Here is an 18771-nt window from a genome sequence, read left to right as displayed (position 1 = left end):
AAACCACTAGTGCAGCAGCAGCTCCCACATCACCTCACGGGCCAAAGAGCCCCCAGCCCACCCTGGGGGGTTCTGTGCATCACCCCAGCCCCCACAGCCAGAACCCTGCAAGAACAATTTCCCTGCACACCTCCAGCTGCAGGCTGGGCTGGGAGCAGGACACCACAGCTGTCACTGCAGACATGATGCCACTCAGCCAACAAGAACCACTGCAGTGTGTTCTGAAAGCAGAAGATGACACGGTACCTCTTGTCACGGCAGAGGCACAGCCCAGGCATGGCTCAGGCTGCTCCCACATGGCTCCCAGGGGGCTCATCCTGTGCACAGCAGCAGCACTCGGTCCCAGCAGAGAGGCAGCCTTTGAAAGAAACCACCACAAGACTTTACACTGCAAAATGAAAACTTTCATTGTTTTATTCTGACTGCAGCTGTTTACAGAAATATAGTTGCGAGTACAAATGTCCCAAGAGAAGCAAAATATCTGTATTTTTTAATATTCAACAAGTTATCACAGGATAGCTAAAAACATAGATGCAAATAAAATATCCCCTCGTAGGACAAACTGAAAACACCGGGTCTCAGGGCTTTGAAAATCCCAACTCAAGTCCATCCAACACCAACACACGAAGGAATATCTGCGGCTACGTCACGCTGCAGGGCAGGGCAAGAGGCAGCTCAGCGGCCGAGCAGCGCTCCGGGGCACATGGCAGACAGCTCAGCCACTGCGAGATGCAGCCAGGGACAGAGGTAGAACGCTCTGCTCTGAAGGGTTTTGGAGCTTACTCGTTGTTAATGAGCTCAAATGGAAAGATTTCAAACCATCTAGTGTCCAGAATGGGAAAAAAAGAAAAGCTTCAGGAATGCTGTGGTGTGAGTGAGACACTGGAATGTGTTCCCAGTTCTGCAACACTCTCCTTGCACCAGGGAGCTTCCCCCACCTCGGGGTCAGCTGCGCTCCCCCCTGCCCCGGGGCCCCTGCCCCAGACCCTCCCAGCTCAGGGACAAAAGAGAAGCGAAGGCCACTCGTGTGATCTGCACATGGATCACGAGCTGCTCGGCTGAGGCCTGGAGCACACACACAACTGGGCTGCTCTGCAGTGGGTGTTTTGCACAGGGGAGCCTGAACCAAACGGCCCACAGCAAGCAGGGAACCCTCGGCCTCTTCACTCTTGTCCCCGTGCTGTTGAATGTTAGGAGGCGAGTCTGTGACCTGCACCTGCAGAATGGCAGCTCTCTGGCTGCAGTGGAGCTCAGACCTGCAAACTGGTGGCTCAAACAAGAAATAAGGACATTTGCTCTCAGTTTGGCAGAGAAGCTTTGACCAAGGCTGTCCCAGGACAGTGATGTCTGTCCATCAGCCTCGGTCAAAGTGCAGCAGAACACACCCGATCAGGCCTGCAGGGTCACTGGGGACAAAGACCTGCTGTTGATTTTACAGTCTGGATTTCTCTGAGAGTCCAATTTCTCACACCATCTGAAAGGAATTGGTGCAAGTCAGGGCAGGGCTCCTCAGGGCTAGAAACCAGGGAGAGCTTGCACCAGCTTTCAAGGAGAGGGTTTTCTAGACATTGGCTGTTGCAGTATGTCAGTTAAAAAGCAAGCAAAAGAAAAGCTCCCGAGATGCCTTTCCGAGAACAAGGACAAGAGGAATGACTGATTACACTTCCTGATCCAAACCAACCCAGCGAGCAGCAGCCAGGCTCCTTTGCTATGCAACGACAACTAACAACCCTCCGTGGGAGAGGGCTGCTGGGCTCAGCCCAGCTCCCCTGGAGCCACACAGCCACCACCACCACTCCCTACCAGCACGAGCTGCTGGGGGACTGGCACTGGGAAAGGTCCCCAAGTCGGGAGTCCCTTGAGGAAAGCTGGCAGGGGGCAGAGGGGTGCAGAAAGCTGAGCCTGACAGTCCAACTGCTTTGCCAACACACCTGCAATTAGCAATAAAAAAATATATAAAAGGATACAAAAGTGTAGAGCTGCTTCCAAGCTGGGGCTGTGACGTTCACACACCGAGCAACTTCCCCAAGCAACACTACCGACAGCGCCACGTGTACAGTACTGAAAGGGCCTCATACACCTACCCAGGAGTTACTACAAAAACCTCAGTAAATAACCTCGTTCTAAGGAAAAGGAATATTATTTCATGTTTATAAAAATGTAAATATAACAGTGTTCTATGCATCTGTTCACTAATTATTTATATATCATAGATGACATACGACTCCTCTATATACATATATATAACCCTGGAATATACAGGCATTGCGTATGTACATAGCTACACAGCTCGTGACAAACAACAGCCTCTCCTCCTGAGTGACCCCTGGGAGCTCCCTCTGAACGAGAGGCTTTTGCAGGTAACACTTGTACAGGAGCTTATCTGCTGCTGCATCTTCCCTTGTCTCCAAACAGCATCCATCCTCCTGTGCCCGGTTCCCAGCCTGCAGCCCTCACTGCTGTCACATCCCACTGGCACCACTGGTCTGAACACCAAGTGCTCACACACAATCTACCCCAAGACAAAGCAGAAACCCCAAACACACGAAGCAGCTCAGCACTAGTTTCATCTTCTAAAATACTGGAGCTGCTGCCAGCCCTCTGGAACATAAACCACATCTGCTCCCAGAAAGGAAATGCTGCACTAATGAGGAGTCACCAGTGACCAACATCCTCCCTCTCACCTTCCACCTACAACTCATGGCTCAGACATGCAGAGCAATTCCTTCTCCTTGTTCTGCTCCTGTGAGTCGGTTAAATGCCTGTAACCCCTCGTCATCCTCCCCTGTGCTTACCCTCAAAACAGAACCAGCACTTTGCCACCGAGGCAGGAGATTCAAAAGCTGAGTGAAACTCCTTTCTGTCTTACTGAAGGTGCACGTGCAAACACACACACGTTCCCAGGGGGGAAGCTCTGTGCAGCTTTTGTAGTCCAGTAACAACAACTCTGGTTTTGCTTTTTAATAAACCAACTTTCCTGCTACTCAAATAGTGCTTCAAACTACAAGAGACCAACGCACGCGTCGGGCTTGTTTGGTGTTCCTTCTGGAGACTCTGCAAAGGTACCTGGAGTAGAAGATCTGTTCAGGCAAGTTTTCTTTTCAGAAACTAAATCCTAATTCATAGAAGCTTTTTACAAAACCAAAACAAAACCGCTTTCAGCTTCTGCAAATGCAGGGAATGTCCACGGATCCAGCTGCCCAGAGCACTGCCAGTAACAAACCTGCCAGCTCAACTGCTCGTGCTTGTCCCATCCTGGAACTACAGAGGAAGTACCCACCCTGTCAGCAATTAAAAGTAATTCTAATAAAATGATTGGTGATTAGACACCCACTGGGAAGGAGTAAAGCTGAAACTGCTGCTTCAACTACCTCTATGTCAAAATAACAGCAAAGCGTTTGCCGTGAGGCTGCTGACGGATCAGCCAGCGCAGAGGCAGTTCACAACACAACGTGGCCTCCCCCATGAAGCACAAAGCACCAGGAACTTCCTGACAGAGGAGATGTCGAGCTCCTAACCCTGGGTTGTGTGTTTCTGACTCACACACACACGGTGTACAAGACAAGGGAGAGCAGAGCGAAGGCACGGCCGGTGCCCAGCAGGTCCGTCTCCCGAGCCCGTGACCATCCCGTGCCTCGGGTGCTCTAGAGGCACACACAGCTGAAGAGCACGTCCCACCTCTCCCAAGGAGGCTTAGATTTAACAATTCTTTTCAGAGCATGAAGCAGCAGAAAAAACATCATACAGAGACCCCATCCCAGCAACGCAGCTCTGAAATCCTCCATTCTTCACCTAGTAACATCATCTGTACCTCCCTGCTGCTTTGTGCATAACAACAGTCCCTTAACAACAAACACCAAGATCTTCACATTCACAGAGACTAACATTGCAGTACCTTGGAACTTCCCCAACCAAAATGCGCTGGACACGTGCCTCACCTCTGCCTGCTCACAGCCAACAGGCCGAGGAGGGAACCCCGGGATGGAAACACAGCAGAACGCAGAGTAAGCTCCAATTATCAACATCAGCTGCTTGGCGTGCAGAGGTCAGCGCTGCGGGCTCCGACCAGCCCGTGGCTGCCCGTGCCACGGGGCCCTGCAGGCTGCGCCTGGCCTCGGCTGCTCCGCCGCTGAGCCAGCTCGCCCTCCTCAGCACAGGTACTTTCTGTAACCAAACTACACGTTCCAGGTGTTGCACATTTAAACGTTGACCTAACACGAGCAAGATGAGTTTAACACGAGAAAGGTGTCACCCAGAGTGAGGAATGGCACAGCACAGCCCTTTGGAAATTGATGTTGTTTGTTAAAACCCTTTTTTTCCCCTCTTTCCTCTCTTCAGCAGCGGCCGAAAATACACCCACAATTCAGACAGACCCTTCCCTGGGGCTGCAGCAGCCTTGGTGTGAAGTTCTCTATTGGACACCCATCTTGTTACGTGGAGAACTGGTCCCTGGTGACTTGGCACTGAACAGCAGCATCTGACGTGCAGATACACCCCTCTGGGACACAAGCAGCACACGTGGGGATTTATCACTCCTATTGTTTCTTCTGTGTATGAAGGCCCCAGGTGACACCCATCAGCTCGTCCTGGGACTTCGATCCTGCGAACGCCACCAGCTGGTGTTTGAGTAACCGGCTCCGGGCTCCCGCGGTAACTCGCAGGCGGCGGCGGGTGAGTGCGCGGCGCTGCTGTCCTCACGGCACCCGCCAACAAGGGCTTGTTAGTATTTTGTCTTAACAGGCAAAATAAAGGTAATCACAGAAAGAAAAAGGAAGCATGATTGAGGGTTAAAGCAGCTCTGGACATTGTGAAGAGGGGAATTCTTTTCACCATGATTAAAACTTTAAACACTTCGGCGTAATCATAAATTAAAACACAGAGGAGCTAAGGGTAAAATATTAAATAGAGGCTGACAGTGGCTAAAAGCTGAATGGCTCATCCTGAACGAAACCCCCAGGTTTTACACACGCCTAAATGCCTACGGGCTTCCTCACTAGATCCTACTGCTGAGCGCAGACACAGCGAAACACACGGCGAAGCTTCTCACAGCCAGTTGGAACAAGAAACTGCCCGATGGAATGGCGAGAGATGAACAAGTTATTTATGTCGCAAAAAGTACTTAAATACTCAGTAAAGACATAACAAACCCCACCCCACCCCACTGTTATATCAGACGCCACGTTGTGGTAGAACATCAGACAAACTCACAAATTTACCACCAAAATGTGTGGCAAAAAGAATATTTTATATATATGTATATATATAAATTTTTATATTTATGCCAATGTACTCACTCAGTACAAATAGCAAAATAGTTATACCATTTCCTAAATACAAAATATAGCTTTCCAAAAAAATGAAACACACATTAGATATAAACCATCCAAAACTTGAACGATTGAAAACTGTATTCAAAATTAAATGACCCAGAGCAGGTCTCTTTCTGAAAAGTTCCCTTCATATCGGCAAGAAGCCTTACTACTGAAAACGTAATTCAATGCCTCTCAATGAGAGAGAGAAAGAGAGAGACAGCAAGAGGACGTCAGGACAGACCGACAAACAGGAAAATCCGTTAAACAAAAAACTCTACACGGCTCAACTAAGCACACGAGTCAAGGGGGAAACACACGGTAAACAGACCAGAGGAACTCAAAAAACCATTTACAGACTGTTCTTTGTTATTTAAAATAACAGAAATGAAAACTGCCGTGATACCAACCACACGCTGCCGAGGCCAAAGCAGCCCCGCGGGAGAGCTGCCGGGCTCGGCCGCTGCAGCTCCCTGCCTGCAGGAGGAGAGGACACGACCCTGCAGGAGGCTGTAGTGAGATATCACAGAACTGTCCGACAGTTGGAGCACCCGAAAGATTCACATGCCTCACGATACAACTGCGTGGTCTGGAGTGGGCTGGGTTTACATTCCGTAACACCGGTCGCTGCGTCCCTCGAGACGCGACAACCTAGAAACTAGACCTGGAGACACTGTTGGTATTGAAAACCACATCACTTCACAACCGCCACGAGCTCGATCCGCTACCAAGATGCAACAGCTCAGGATGAAGTGAGACTCTCAAGAATGCTTAAAAATGATGTAACTTGCCCCCTGTCTGGAGTAAAGTCGAGCTGGAGGTTTACATCAGTAACAGCTGATGGAGGGGGATTCCTGCTTTAGGTGGTGGAGAAATTGCTTCTTCTTCCCGTAATCCTCGATTATTTGTCAAAGCTTCTACTGACTAAGCAATTTAATGCCAGAGATTCCTAAAAGCTGCTTCTGGTCTCTAAAGCCAGCAGGATATTTATCTCTTTTCTCTTTTTTAAATGCAGCATGGAACTGAGGGGGAGAGAAGGAAAACCATGGAAAGAACAAAAGGGCACAGGGCAGTCTGAGAATGGCTAATGCAGCTTTACGGGGGTCAAGCCCACAGTCAGAGACACACGGGGGAGTTCCTTCCCCAGCCAGGAAGAATGTTGTTTTCAGGTTGAAGGTGTTTCAGAGGGTAACATTTTTAAGAGCAAAATCTAATGGAAAGCTGCCCTTTGTTTCTTCCTTTTGCCAGAGCCACCAAACCCTTGCTCTAGGCACGGTTAACACCCAAGAGCCGAGGGAAACCGTTACATTCTCTGCTGGAAGCACCCACCTCTGGCTGGCTGCAGCAGTGAGCAATTCTCTGCTTGTTTATTCATCAGTGCTGGGCATTGCTGCCTACTGCAATTAGCAAATGGCAGCACTGGCTCCCCCTCGACTGCACGTGATCCCTTCTCTTGCTGACAGCTCTGAGTCACAGCTCGCGTCACGGGCATTTCATGTTTCTGCTCCACAAGCTCTTCTAGTCGAGAGAGGGGACGTCAAGAAGGAAGAGGAAGAGAAAAAAAGTAAACGTGGTAACATGTATGACCTTCTAACAACAATAACAACTGACCAGATATGCTTTAAATTCAGAGAGCACCCCACTGCTCATGAGGTTTAGGAACCTGGTACCAGTCCGATCCCGTGCCCCAGTAAAACAAAGCATAGCCTTTCAGCATTATTGGCACTGAATCCAGACACTGTGGGCACGGCCTCAGCTGCGACTGGCCACGTGTGTGCTCTTTAGAGAAGAGGGTCACTTTTTGACAGAAGCAATCAGTTCCACACAGCCTAATCCCGAGTTGGAAGGTCTGAGAGGATCTGGGAAATCATCACTCTTTTTTTCTTCACAGAATTTCTGCTGGACAAAACAAGCAAGCAAAGAAGTTAGGCATAACTCACACAAGTCATCCTCTTACTTCTACGTGGGTTCCTTCACCTTGGAGGTCTTCTTCCCAAGTATCAGAATGCAGCACCCTTCCACAGAGCACAATTACTCTCCTTCCACTCTCCCTTTTTTTTAAAGTTCATAACTCCACACACAACATAGTTTAGACTAGAAAATGACGTGTATCACTTAAGTGAAATTTCTGGGGGAGTAAGGACAGCAACAGAGTTAACTAGAGCCAAGTTACACAGTGTGGACAGCACTAGATTGCAGGCTCCTCCTGGCTCTTGGTCCTCATTTGTAGTCAGTGTCTGTTTCACCCTCTGAAGAAAAAACACCTTCTAAAAGCAGAATGTTTCCTAGTAACAGCTGATCCTGCCAGCTCACTTCACACAGACTCAGCGTGTGGCACACGCTCAATAGCTGCCACGTTCTCACGTTAGTGTTCCTGTAACCCAGGGGGCAACTCCAGAATAGCTCAGACTTGAGGTGTTATTTACTCAATACGCCTCAAGTTTTTAACTCCAGTCATATTCCACAGCACTTTGCTCAGCCAAGCTGTCAGTGATCCACTCTCCCTCCTCACAAAGTACTCGACTGTAACAGCAGATGGACAAAATATACAGTGGCTGAACAACAAGACCCAGTCTCAGCCGTTTGTTTCACACAAATTCCGACCTCTTCAACAACCCTTCATTCAAGCCTCTGCTGTTACACTCCTAACTCAGCACTACTGGTACTTTAGCCGACCTCTTAAAGCACGGCAACACATTCCAGCGTGGCCAGAAAGACCCCAGAAACCCAACCACCTTACTTACTTGGCTAATTAAAATGAGCCAGCCATATTGTTCCCTTGGTTTTGCAGTGACACCAGCAGATCATCTATTTTCTCCATGTTCTGATTGGTCGCCATGGCTGAAGGTAGTGGAGGGGTCTCAGATATCTGCTGGGAGAGAAGCGCCGGCACCGCCGCTTGCCCTTCGCCCTGCGGCTGCCCCGGCTGACCGATCGCCATCAGCTCATCCGGCAGCGGGGCTGGTCCCGAGGTCAGCAGCTGGCCACAGTCTGTTAAGCAGTAAGGGAAGAGCAAAGGAACATTTACATCACTAAGACATGTAGTGAATTGGTCAGTTTTTTAACATGTATCCACACTGACTGTAAACTGTGTGGTTTTATCACACACAAAACCACCGACAGGTATTGCAGAGTTGGCATGCAACATCAGCAACGTTCAGAGCAGCATGGTGTGTTCAAGGGCAGGCTGGATGGGGCTTGGAGCAACCTGGTGTGTTCAAGGGCAGGCTGGATGGGGCTTGGAGCAACCTGGTGTGTTCAAGGGCAGGCTGGATGGGGCTTGGAGCCACCTGGTGTGTTCAAGGGCAGGCTGGATGGGGCTTGGAGCAACCTGGTCTGGTGGAAGGCGTCCCTGCCGTGGCAGGGGGTTTGGAATGAGATGGTCTTTAAGGTCCCTTCCAACCCAAACCAGGCTGTGACTCTGTGCTGTGTGTGTTCTCAATTCAGTGCTACATCACTTATTCCAGAACTATGGGTAGGGTTAAAAAACATCTCAGAATCGAACAGTCATTTTCTTGTGGACCCCAATGAGCAGCTCTTCTCATTTGTGAGCTCAGAATCGGGCACCTATCACTTACTGTTTTGAATGCCAAACAGGAATATTCCTGATGTTTGCTGAGATGAAGCAGGAGAATTCTGCAGCTGGTTGATAGCACCTCCTGCTGTGTTGTGAAATAAAGAGGCTTGTTGCTGCGGAGGAGAGGCAGTTCCCTGCATCCCTGCCATGCTGTTCTGAGAGGAGTACATAGGCGACTGCTGCAGCTCTTGCTGGCTCATGCTGTTCTGCAAGGCAGACATGGAAGCTGAGGAGATGAAGAGGGTGACTTGTTGCTCTTGAGAACTTGGTGACCCTTGGACCAGTTGAATCTGGGGCGAGTTATGGAAGATGGCTGGCTGCTGTGCTTCAGCCTGGTTGGATCCAGGATTCTGAAGAGAAGACACTGTAGTCTGACTCTGGAATTGCATGGGCTGCTGCTCCTGGTTCATCGGTGCCATGTTAGACTGTGGACGAAAAATGGACTGGCCTTGTTGCTCCTGATTGGCAACTGGGTTTTGATTTGGGTTGAAAATCATGTTCTGCTTTTGAGAACCAATTGTATTCATTGCATTCTGATTACTGAACATCATGTTCTGCTGTTGCTGCTGCTGCTCTTGAGACGGGGGGCTGCTCTGAATAGCAACCATCGAATGCTGAGGCTGGAAGATGGCTCCTTGTTGGTTCTGGGGAATCGAACTGGACTGGATGGAGCCCAATGACACTTGAGACTGAAACAAACCTTGCTGGGCAGGCTGAGTCTGGGGCTGCTCTTGGGGAAGCATAGAACTCTGCATATGAGACATCTGCGTCTGCTGCTGGAAAGAAGTCTGCTGCTCAGTGTTTGTTGCCGTCTGAAGAGGAGAAATGGAATTGGGGCTTGTAAAGAATGACATCTGCTCTTCCTGACTTGCAGGGTTGCTCATTGAACTCTGGGAAAGGAATATGTTGGCAGACTGCTGGTCTTGAGGAACTGAAGAGCTCTGCAACACCCCCATGGCGTTCTGTGAGTGGAACATGGGAGGCTGCAGTTGGTCTGAGGAGCTGGAACTGGTCTGGTTGTGGACAATGGAGTTTGGACTGTGAAAAATAGAGCCTTGAGTTTCCTGTGATATATTCTGAGCATCACCAATGGGATTCTGAGAGTGAAAGAGCTGTGCCTGTGAGTGTGGGGACTGCTGCATAAAGCTGCCTGACTGGATGGACATCATTTCTCCGCCTTGCTGGAACAGACCACCGCCCTGTTGCTGAGTTCCACTCGCCTGAACAGTCATCATGTTTTTGGTAGATGAAAAGAGATTGACTTGAGATTGACTTTCTCCACTATGCTGCATTTGAACCATGGTCTGAAAGACAGTACTCTGCATCTGTTTACTCTGTCCTGAAGCTTCCTCCCCATCTGCAGAGTTCGATGCCTGAAACATGGCCGGTGCGTTGTTGGAGACCTGCTGCTGAGCAGGAGGAGCCGTCTCACTCCCAGAAACCCCAGGAGATGAAGAGAATAATTCACACTGCATTTGCATGTCTTCACTTGTTGACAACCCACCCATGATGTGAGAAGCCTGCTGGTAAACAGGTGACTGCTGGAGGGCTCCATTCCCCGAAGCTGTGGAAGAGAACAGATCGGACTGCATCTGTGTTGCAGCCTGGCACATGTTCTGTTGGATCCCTATCACCATTGCTGCAGAGGTCTCCATCGCCGCCTGCTGCTGCTGCTGCTGTTGCTGCTGGTTGGACAACGTATTTTCAGGCTGAGAGTGAACATTTTCAGCTCGTCCAGGCAAAAGGTTCTCTGGTCTGGAATGGACAGCTGTGTCTGACGAGGAAAACATGCCAGGATTTACACTGTTCTGCATCTGGCTAACCTGCTGAAAGATGTCTGCATTGAGCTGATCTTGAACATCCTCGTTGCTCTCTGAACCAGAAAATAAAACAGAAGACAACTGCTGTTGAGCTTCCAGTACCTGTTGCACCAAGTCAACGTTTCTATTGCTGCCTGTGGCAGTGTTTGTTGGAAAGTTCCCAGCTTGCAGTTGCTGTATAGTGTTCTGTAACTGACTCACACCGCTTGCTGACGAGAAAATGCTCGATGAAATCTGCTGCTGCAGTGCCTGTGCTGGTTCTGAAAGCGTAGACTGCTGCTGCTGGGATGCATCTGTCAGCTGGGACAAAGTGACCACTGTGCCATCTGACTGCAAGACTTCCCTGGTTTGGGAATCTCTTGTTTGGAACTGTGTAGCTTGCTGCAATAAAGCGTCACTGTTCTGCAGCTGACCTGGAGTAGACACTGCTGAAAAGCCCCCAGGCTGGGAGATGTCCTGTGTTTGGATAGTAGTTAGTGTCTCTGGGTTATACACCTTCGGCTGTATTGGCTGCTGGTTTTCATTTTCAGAAGGTAGATGGGAAGCAGATGTTGATATGCCAGACATACTGTTTTCCAATGTTTGTTGAGTTGGTCCAACCACATTTGAAGCCTGAAAAGAGCAACACATGAAGCAATTGATAAGCTTTCTCTGTCTACACTGACACAATTTCCACCAATCCACCAAGCTGGGGCAAGAGCAGACACAAGGTTTGATGGCTGTGGATCTCCATCCATAACCAAGGAAGTAAGCAAGCGACTACAGTGGGAATGGTACTTCAAGGAAAGAATCAAGGTACAATTTAATGCAAGCAATGCTAGGAAGTGATCAAAACAACATTCTGATGGTAATTTACCAGTTCTGCATCACAGGCCAGAAAAAAAAATCATCAGGGTATCAGTAACCACCAAATCTGTGTGAATGTGGGATCAGGGAAGGACACGTCTGTCATTTTAGTCATGACCTTTTGCCCAGTCTGACCTCAGACATGGCACCTTCCCTGTGTGTTACTTTCCCACTACTAGAGCATGGACTGAGGGCTAAATGTAACTCAGACTATTCAAGCTATTGCCATCAGATCACAATCAAACTTACCTTGAAGACTGAGGGAGATCTTTTTTCTGCACTTACTTCCATTGGAGCCACATCTTCGTTCTTAATCATACTGCTTGGCATGAGTGGAGTTATCAAGGCACTAGGAAGAATGTTTACCTTCTCCAGGTTACAACCAGTGGCCTTCACTGCTGCAGCCACAAACGAGACAGAAGAAGGACAATAGAATGTTAACATCCACTATGCACAGAGCGGGTTTCTTGCTCCCTGTTACACTTTTCAGCCCTCAACACATAACTGTGTGTGTCCCTGGCAGTAACAGCTCACTCCATTGGCCAGGGCTACTGGAAATGATGCCACATAAGAAGTTATGGATTCTAGGACTTTGTTCCCAGTGAAAGGAAAGAGGAAGGAAGTGGCATCCCACTGGATCCCCACATGGTCTTTATCACTTCAGAACAGTTGAGGAAGCACGAGCTGGGACATATGCACAAAGTGGACAAAGTTATCAGGCTGCTGGCTCCTGATCAACCTAGAGCAGAACAGGTACAGGAATGAACCACCATGGCTAGCACTCAAACCCACAGAAGAAAGGAAATTCAGATTTATCACAAATGAAAAGGAGGACATGAAGCAACAGACAATATCGTGCCCTGAACAGCAGATGTTGCGAGCAGCTGGCATCTTCCCTTGGTACCACATCCAACTGCTGTCAGTCTTGCTCTGATCCATTAGCTAATATTTTCCTCATCTTTTGACTCTTGCTACTAGAAGTCTCAGCAGCCCTTTTATCAGCTTGTTTCATTGCCTTAAATATTTCTTGTGTACTTCTCCCCTAAATATTCTCTACAGGTTTAAACTCATCATATCTCGCAACATCCTCCCTAAGAAGTCATAAAGTCAACTTGTAAATATATCCCCTGCCAAGACCAAGCTATTAACTTCAAACATGAGCTTCATGATTTTAACCTGAAGCTATGGATTCCTATCAAAGCTGTGATCACACTGCTCATTTGCTTGCCTTTCAACCCGCCTTCACCAGCACGGCCGTGGAAATTTCCACTGAAACTCGGGTGCTGTACGGAGAGGCTGAGAGGCCACTGACAAACGTTTCCTTCCTCTGTTTGACTTCAATATGGGAAGGATCAATTCACTTTACACTTGGAATCCCAGCACACCTAAAACCTGCTCCCTTGGAACAAAAGGACACACTTTGCATGGACAGAATGGTTGGGGAAAACCCTCCCTGAAGGGAGTAAGTAAATCAGCGTCGACAGCAGCAGCATTCTGAACAAGGTCCACTGACAGCAGCCTTGTAAATCCACTGAGAGCTTCCAAAAAATACCAAGGTGCCATGTTTGTATCTTTCAGTGCTCATTTCTTCTTGTGGCTTTGCTTAAATTAACTCTACACAGCTTCCCAGTTCTTTGTCTTAACTCCCATCTCAGGCCTCTTGCTTTTTGCTGCTTCACTAACGAGCACGTTCAATGAGGATTGGACTGCAGGGCCTGAGGCATGACAAGGGAAATTATAGGGTTTTCTGAATTATTCTGCAATGTTGTTCCATCCCAGCTCGTGGTAAAACAGACTTAAAGGAACAGAGCTGTGAAGGAAAAGATCCACAGCCAGAGAACAAACCTCGCCGTAAGAACGAGGCCGGATTTTATAGGCACGGAGTTATCTTCACGGGACATCTGATTCATTCCTCCAAATTTGGGCAGGAATTTATAGTTAAATTATTAACAACAATGATAAGAATCAATTTAGTACCTTTTATAGCCTCTTCAAAAGAACAATGTTGGGTTGGGCTGGAGATTTCCTTCTTCACATTAACATTCAGAGTACCAGCTGTTGAGACAAAACACATTGAGAACTTCCTTCTGTTAAAACAAGCAAAAAAAAGCCCCAAAGCAACTCAAAACAGTTACTGATATCTTAAAGAAATTAAAGTTCTTTGAAACCCACACAAGGTTTTGCACTGTGTATTGTAATACAGATAAATAAACAAAATTAAATGATTTGGTCAAATTCCAGCTCTCCTCAGGATAAAGCTCGGTGCTGTTCCTCAGCTGCATGTGCTGCCCTGTGTGTAGTGTGCCTGTCTGCTTGTTTCCTGCTCAGCTTCATTTTGAGCCTTGTACTAGAATTGGATGCTACTGAACAAGAAAGCTGTCTCCATGCAGCTGACACTTGAGCTACTTGTCACATAAATGAGAAGAGCACGGCCTTTAGATTGTATTGTTTAACAGAGCAAACCTCGCCAGCAAGAGGAGCTTAAAAGGATCCATGTTACTTCACATGTCTGTTACATGGACTAAATCAGAAACAAGATGCCCCTTCGTTCCCCAGTGCTGTTTTACATACATGTATCTGGAGTGTAGGTAAATGGTTGCACATCATGTGATCTTCCAGCATTGGTCACCACATAAATTCCCACAGAAACAGCTGAGGTTATTTGCTGGTCATGATATGGTGGCACCTTCACAATAAGGTGATTCTGCAGTGCAAAGAGAGTTATTTCTTTAAAAAATCACCACATTAGAAACTTCATTTTGTTACAACTGACCTTCATTGCATTTACATCCAGCAACACAGAAACAGATGGGTAACCCCATAAAAAACAGAGACATTTGGGCAAACGTGATCAAGTTACACTGTCACTGGAGTAAATGGATAACTAGTGCTAGAAGAGAGATTTGAATAATCTGCCTATGTAATTCTCACTGGCAACTTATGGCTCAAGTGGAAGGCACAGAACAGAAGGAGAGATCAATCCAGCACTTTAAACATAAGCTCATGCCCGACACGCTGTGCTGAACTGCACTCAGCCTGTCATACATGGACTCTGGACACTTCACTGCTCTGCTGAATCAGGCCTTTGGATTCAGTGTGAACAGATGGAAGATGCAGCTTCAAGTTACAGTTAAGCGGCTTTAACACTGAGCAGACACCAAAAAATAGGCCTGAAATCAGTCCTGGATGGTAATGGTGATGAGTGGTCTGCCTGTCCCCAGCCTCCCATCCCACCAGAAGTGAGAAATCAGCCCCACCAGCACAGGCAGGGAACAGCCTGCAGAGGTGGAAGCAAGATGACATTGGTTAGATGCCATTTATGTCTAACAAGTTCTCTGTTTGGAATCCAACAGTCCATGAAGACACTTGGTTATGCCAGAAAGAATCAATTAATGTTTGGTAAAGCATTTCAGAGTGGAACAGAAATCCAGGCAGGTATCACATCCAGGCTCACATCCCACCCTCTCACTGAGGTATCAGAATCCTCAGTTAGAAACCGAACAACTAGATTTGTGTAAACCCAAACCAATGATGTTCTACCAGACTCACTAAAGAACTCATTTGAGGAAAAGGAATATTATTTCTAGAAATGTACAGGATGAAGGAAATGCTCATCTGAGCTCTCTTTGGAAACAGAGTTGGGGTCTTTAGTAACGATGATGATGACAATACTACTAACACTACTAGTAATAATAATACAGAAGTACCTGATGAAACAATTCCATGTCTATTTCAGCTTCTGCTTTCCAAGAATTCTCATCTAAATGAAAGTTAAAAAGCATCATTTATTGCACATCTATATAGAGCAATTTACTTTAGTGCCTTTGATTCTGCTTCTCAGTTTGCTCTCTACAACTAAACTCAGCAACCAACGTAAACCCACACATCATGCTCTCTCCAGCATCCCAAGCTGTTATTGCTTTCACACTGACCAGAAACATTCTCTTGGAAAATCACTTTTGTTCCCTTTAGAAAGTTCTTGCCAATCAGGAAAACCTCCTCTTCACCCTTCACAGAACAACTGTGCAGACTCTTCTTCAGGATCTCAGGGACTCCTGCTGGTTGAGCTGCAATTGAAAAAAACCCACATCGTTTGAAATGAATATCAACACTCAAAGCAAACAGCTTTTACTACAAGATGATAAGGGGAGGGACAAAACAATGCCTGAGCTGCTCCCTGGACTGTATCATTCATGACAAAACTTTTCAGAAGACAATTGTTCAGTATTTCCTCGCTAAATGTAATGACCTCAGAAAAATTACACTTGGATGAATGACCCACTGACAACCTTTTCCCTTTTCTCCTGCATTTATTACATCTTCAAAATGAAACCTTCACTGTTAGAGCTCGAGAAATGCTCAGGAGAGAAGAAAACCTGGCTCTAATTTCCTGGCATAGAGAGCAATGCTCAAGTGCATCAGCCCTCAGAAAAAGCCTCAGCCCTCAGAAAAAGCTTCAGTTTGTCCTTAAGCTCACAATTGGGGCTTTTTATGCTTGTGTTGTTCTGCCATGCAAAAGGGTAGAAGTAGTAGCTCCTGTATTACCTGGGTTTTTCAGCTGTTTTTCATGGCTGGTGCAAGAGCTAATGCAGGGCTTTGGGCAGCCTGGTCTGGTGGGAGATGTGCCTGACCAGGTCAAGGGGCTGGAACTGTATGATCTTTAAAGTCCCTTCCAACTCAAATCATGTGGTTCTGTGACTTTCTAGACCTCTATACTGTACAAATCCCTGCAGGAGCTGAGGATTAGAGCAATTTACATCCTGTAAACTAGCAAGGAGAATGTGGCTTACAGATACCCATCCCTGGAAACCTCTGCCCCTCAGCCAGTGATCCAGAGGATGACTTACATAACACACATTACACATTGTCTTTGCTGCAAACTATTTCCACGCTTCTTAAAGCATAAATCAAGTAAGACCTTGAGTGTTAAATGAAAACGAGCATCAAAGACAATTTAAACACAGACATGCATTTTGAAATCGTGTCTTTTGAGTCTGTCACATTTATGATGTTATAAAACAACTCTAGTTTCTAGCAATGGTGTCTCAACCACCTCTTCTACTCACCACAATATCCCAGAGGCATAAGCTAGTACTTGTGCTTTGCACTTCCATGGCCCACTTTTAGTGTTTACCAACAGTATTCTCTGGGCTTACTACAGAGAGCATACATACTGTAGCACTCCCAATTATTTACTGACCTTTCAGAAAGGATGCAGCAGGTTCCCAGGCAACCATTATGCAACTACTAAATATGCTCAAGGCACATGAACTTCCGAAGAGTAACTGGACTTAGGTTTGCTAGCAAGTTAACAAAGCCTATTTAAAACCAAGACCTCTACATGAGGAGCCTGCATCTGCTTCATGTCTTTCCTATGGATTCAAGAACATTACTTCAAGTCTGACAGAAATATTAGTTATAAACCACACCTTGAACAGGCTCTTAGGAGTGAAAACGTAAACCTCTTATGAGAAAGTACATTACACATCTGTACTAAGATGTAGCAAACAAAGCAGATGCAACATGCTCAAGGAGATGATTTATATAAGCAGGTAACTTAATAAATACCAAAATGTCATGCTATGCTGACAGCCAGAACACACATTCCTGCACCCCTTGGTTGGCTAAGGTCTGCTGCAAGGCACTGTAACTTCAGAGTAACTTAAGGCAGCACAAGCATAGAATCCTGCAAAGCAAGCCTGGCAAGGGCCTCCTGAACTCCCCTCTGAACCTTCACATCACGGTCAGTTTTACCCACATCATTCCTGACAGACATCAGTCTAAGCAAAGCATTCTGTTGCTTTGTTTTAGACTTACAGTAATGGAGATGTTATAAAGTTCCTGAGCAATCTCTTAGCTACTTACACGATTAGGAAGATTTTCTCATCAGCTGACCAAAACCCAGCTTGCCAAGAACTAAACCAATTTACTCCTTACTGTATTTTTTTTAGGACTTTATTTATGGAAGATTAACTTTTACTTCCCTCTTTCCTTTTCTTCTGACACCCCTTAGCACAGCAGCATCATCACGTGTTCTGCTCTGTACCCCCTGCCCATAACTCCAGACATAGCTACTGATGTTAAGGGCATAAACAGATGTGTTCAACAGAGAATGAAGACTACAAGGAACCCTCATAAACCAGTACTGGGATGGCCTTCCCAGCAAGCTGAGCAACAAATGCATCAAATACAGCTTTTTTAACTTAACGGCCTACTTTTAAAACAGGTCTCAACCATCTCAGACTCACAGCTTCTACTCGCAGAGCTCAGGGTCGTTACGTGTGTGAGAAAACACCAGCTGCTTCCCATTCCCATTTCTGCTGTGATTCAAATCACTTCAAGTTTAACCAGTAAGTTATTAATACAAACAAAATATACAGCAATAGCTTCTGGAGGTTTTATAGAAAATGGGGGTTTTTTTCTTAAACCTGCCCACAGCAGCAGCTCTTGCAGCGCCGCCCAGACCCGGCTGCAGAGACACACATTCCTACCAAATGTACTTGTGTGTTTTCCAACAAACCACACACAGACATCTGAGAACTTCTCCAGTTCAAAACACACTGGGAAAAGAAAGATGTAGCAAAAATAAAATGGCAGGAGAAGGAAAAAGAGGGACAGGTACACCTCAGGCTGACCTTTATGGAAGAACACCCCGAATGTCAAACTGCTGCCTAACGCTCAGAACGTGGCTGAAGGGAGGAGCACCAGCAGCAACATGTCTCTGGTGATCAGCTTTTTCAGGCTTCCACTTGGCTGCTGCTCTCTCCAGCTCCTGCAAAGGGCCTGTCAGTGAGGCTGGAAGGAGAGCTGGGCTGCACACACATCTGCCCAAGCGCCGCAGCCTGCGGCACCGCAGCCCTGTGGTGGGGGCTGATGGGGGAGCTCACATGTTTCTAATTATCTCCTCTTCCAATCTGTTCTTTTGCTGGCACCAAGGCTGCAGTTTCTGGTGAGTTGAACAGGAGCCCTGATGCTATAGGTACTGACAGTGGACAGGAAAAAACCCCAACCACCAAAACCCAGTAACATTTTACACAATGGAAGGAGCACCACTCAAGCAGCCAAAGCTTCTTGTGTAACCACGCCACGCTCCACAGAGAAAAAGCTCTCCTGTCTTCTTGTTCATCAAGATATCAGCAATCCTATCAACAGCTGTATTTGACACATTTCCTATCTTTTCTGTTTGACAGATGAGCAGAATTCCCCATGCCTGGAAGTC

General features: G+C 47.0%; 1 protein-coding gene across 6 annotated transcripts in view; it reads right to left on the bottom strand.

Moving 5' to 3' along the window:
* Positions 1-396: 396 nt before the first annotated feature.
* The window catches only part of NFAT5 (nuclear factor of activated T cells 5), a 61936-nt gene continuing 43561 nt past the window's right edge, over positions 397-18771 (bottom strand). For 4 of the 6 annotated variants that reach the window (XM_062007105.1, XM_062007109.1, XM_062007110.1 and 1 more), the window contains 8 exons: positions 15485-15619; positions 15260-15312; positions 14124-14256; positions 13530-13607; positions 11802-11950; positions 8888-11318; positions 8054-8300; positions 397-7208 (listed from right to left, as the gene is read on the bottom strand). In XM_062007105.1, the coding sequence (XP_061863089.1) occupies positions 8062-8300; positions 8888-11318; positions 11802-11950; positions 13530-13607; positions 14124-14256; positions 15260-15312; positions 15485-15619 (3218 nt within the window). In that variant the 3' untranslated portion in view covers positions 397-7208; positions 8054-8061. The remainder of the gene's footprint in view (positions 7209-8053; positions 8301-8887; positions 11319-11801; positions 11951-13529; positions 13608-14123; positions 14257-15259; positions 15313-15484; positions 15620-18771) is intronic. The other 2 variants (XM_062007108.1, XM_062007106.1) reach the window with 2 other exon arrangements.

The sequence above is a fragment of the Colius striatus genome, chromosome 14 (assembly GCF_028858725.1).
Source record: "Colius striatus isolate bColStr4 chromosome 14, bColStr4.1.hap1, whole genome shotgun sequence".
Taxonomy (NCBI): Eukaryota; Metazoa; Chordata; class Aves; order Coliiformes; family Coliidae; genus Colius; species Colius striatus.
The sequence above is the reverse complement of the archived record's forward strand: the minus strand, read 5'-3'. Positions and strand labels throughout refer to the sequence as shown.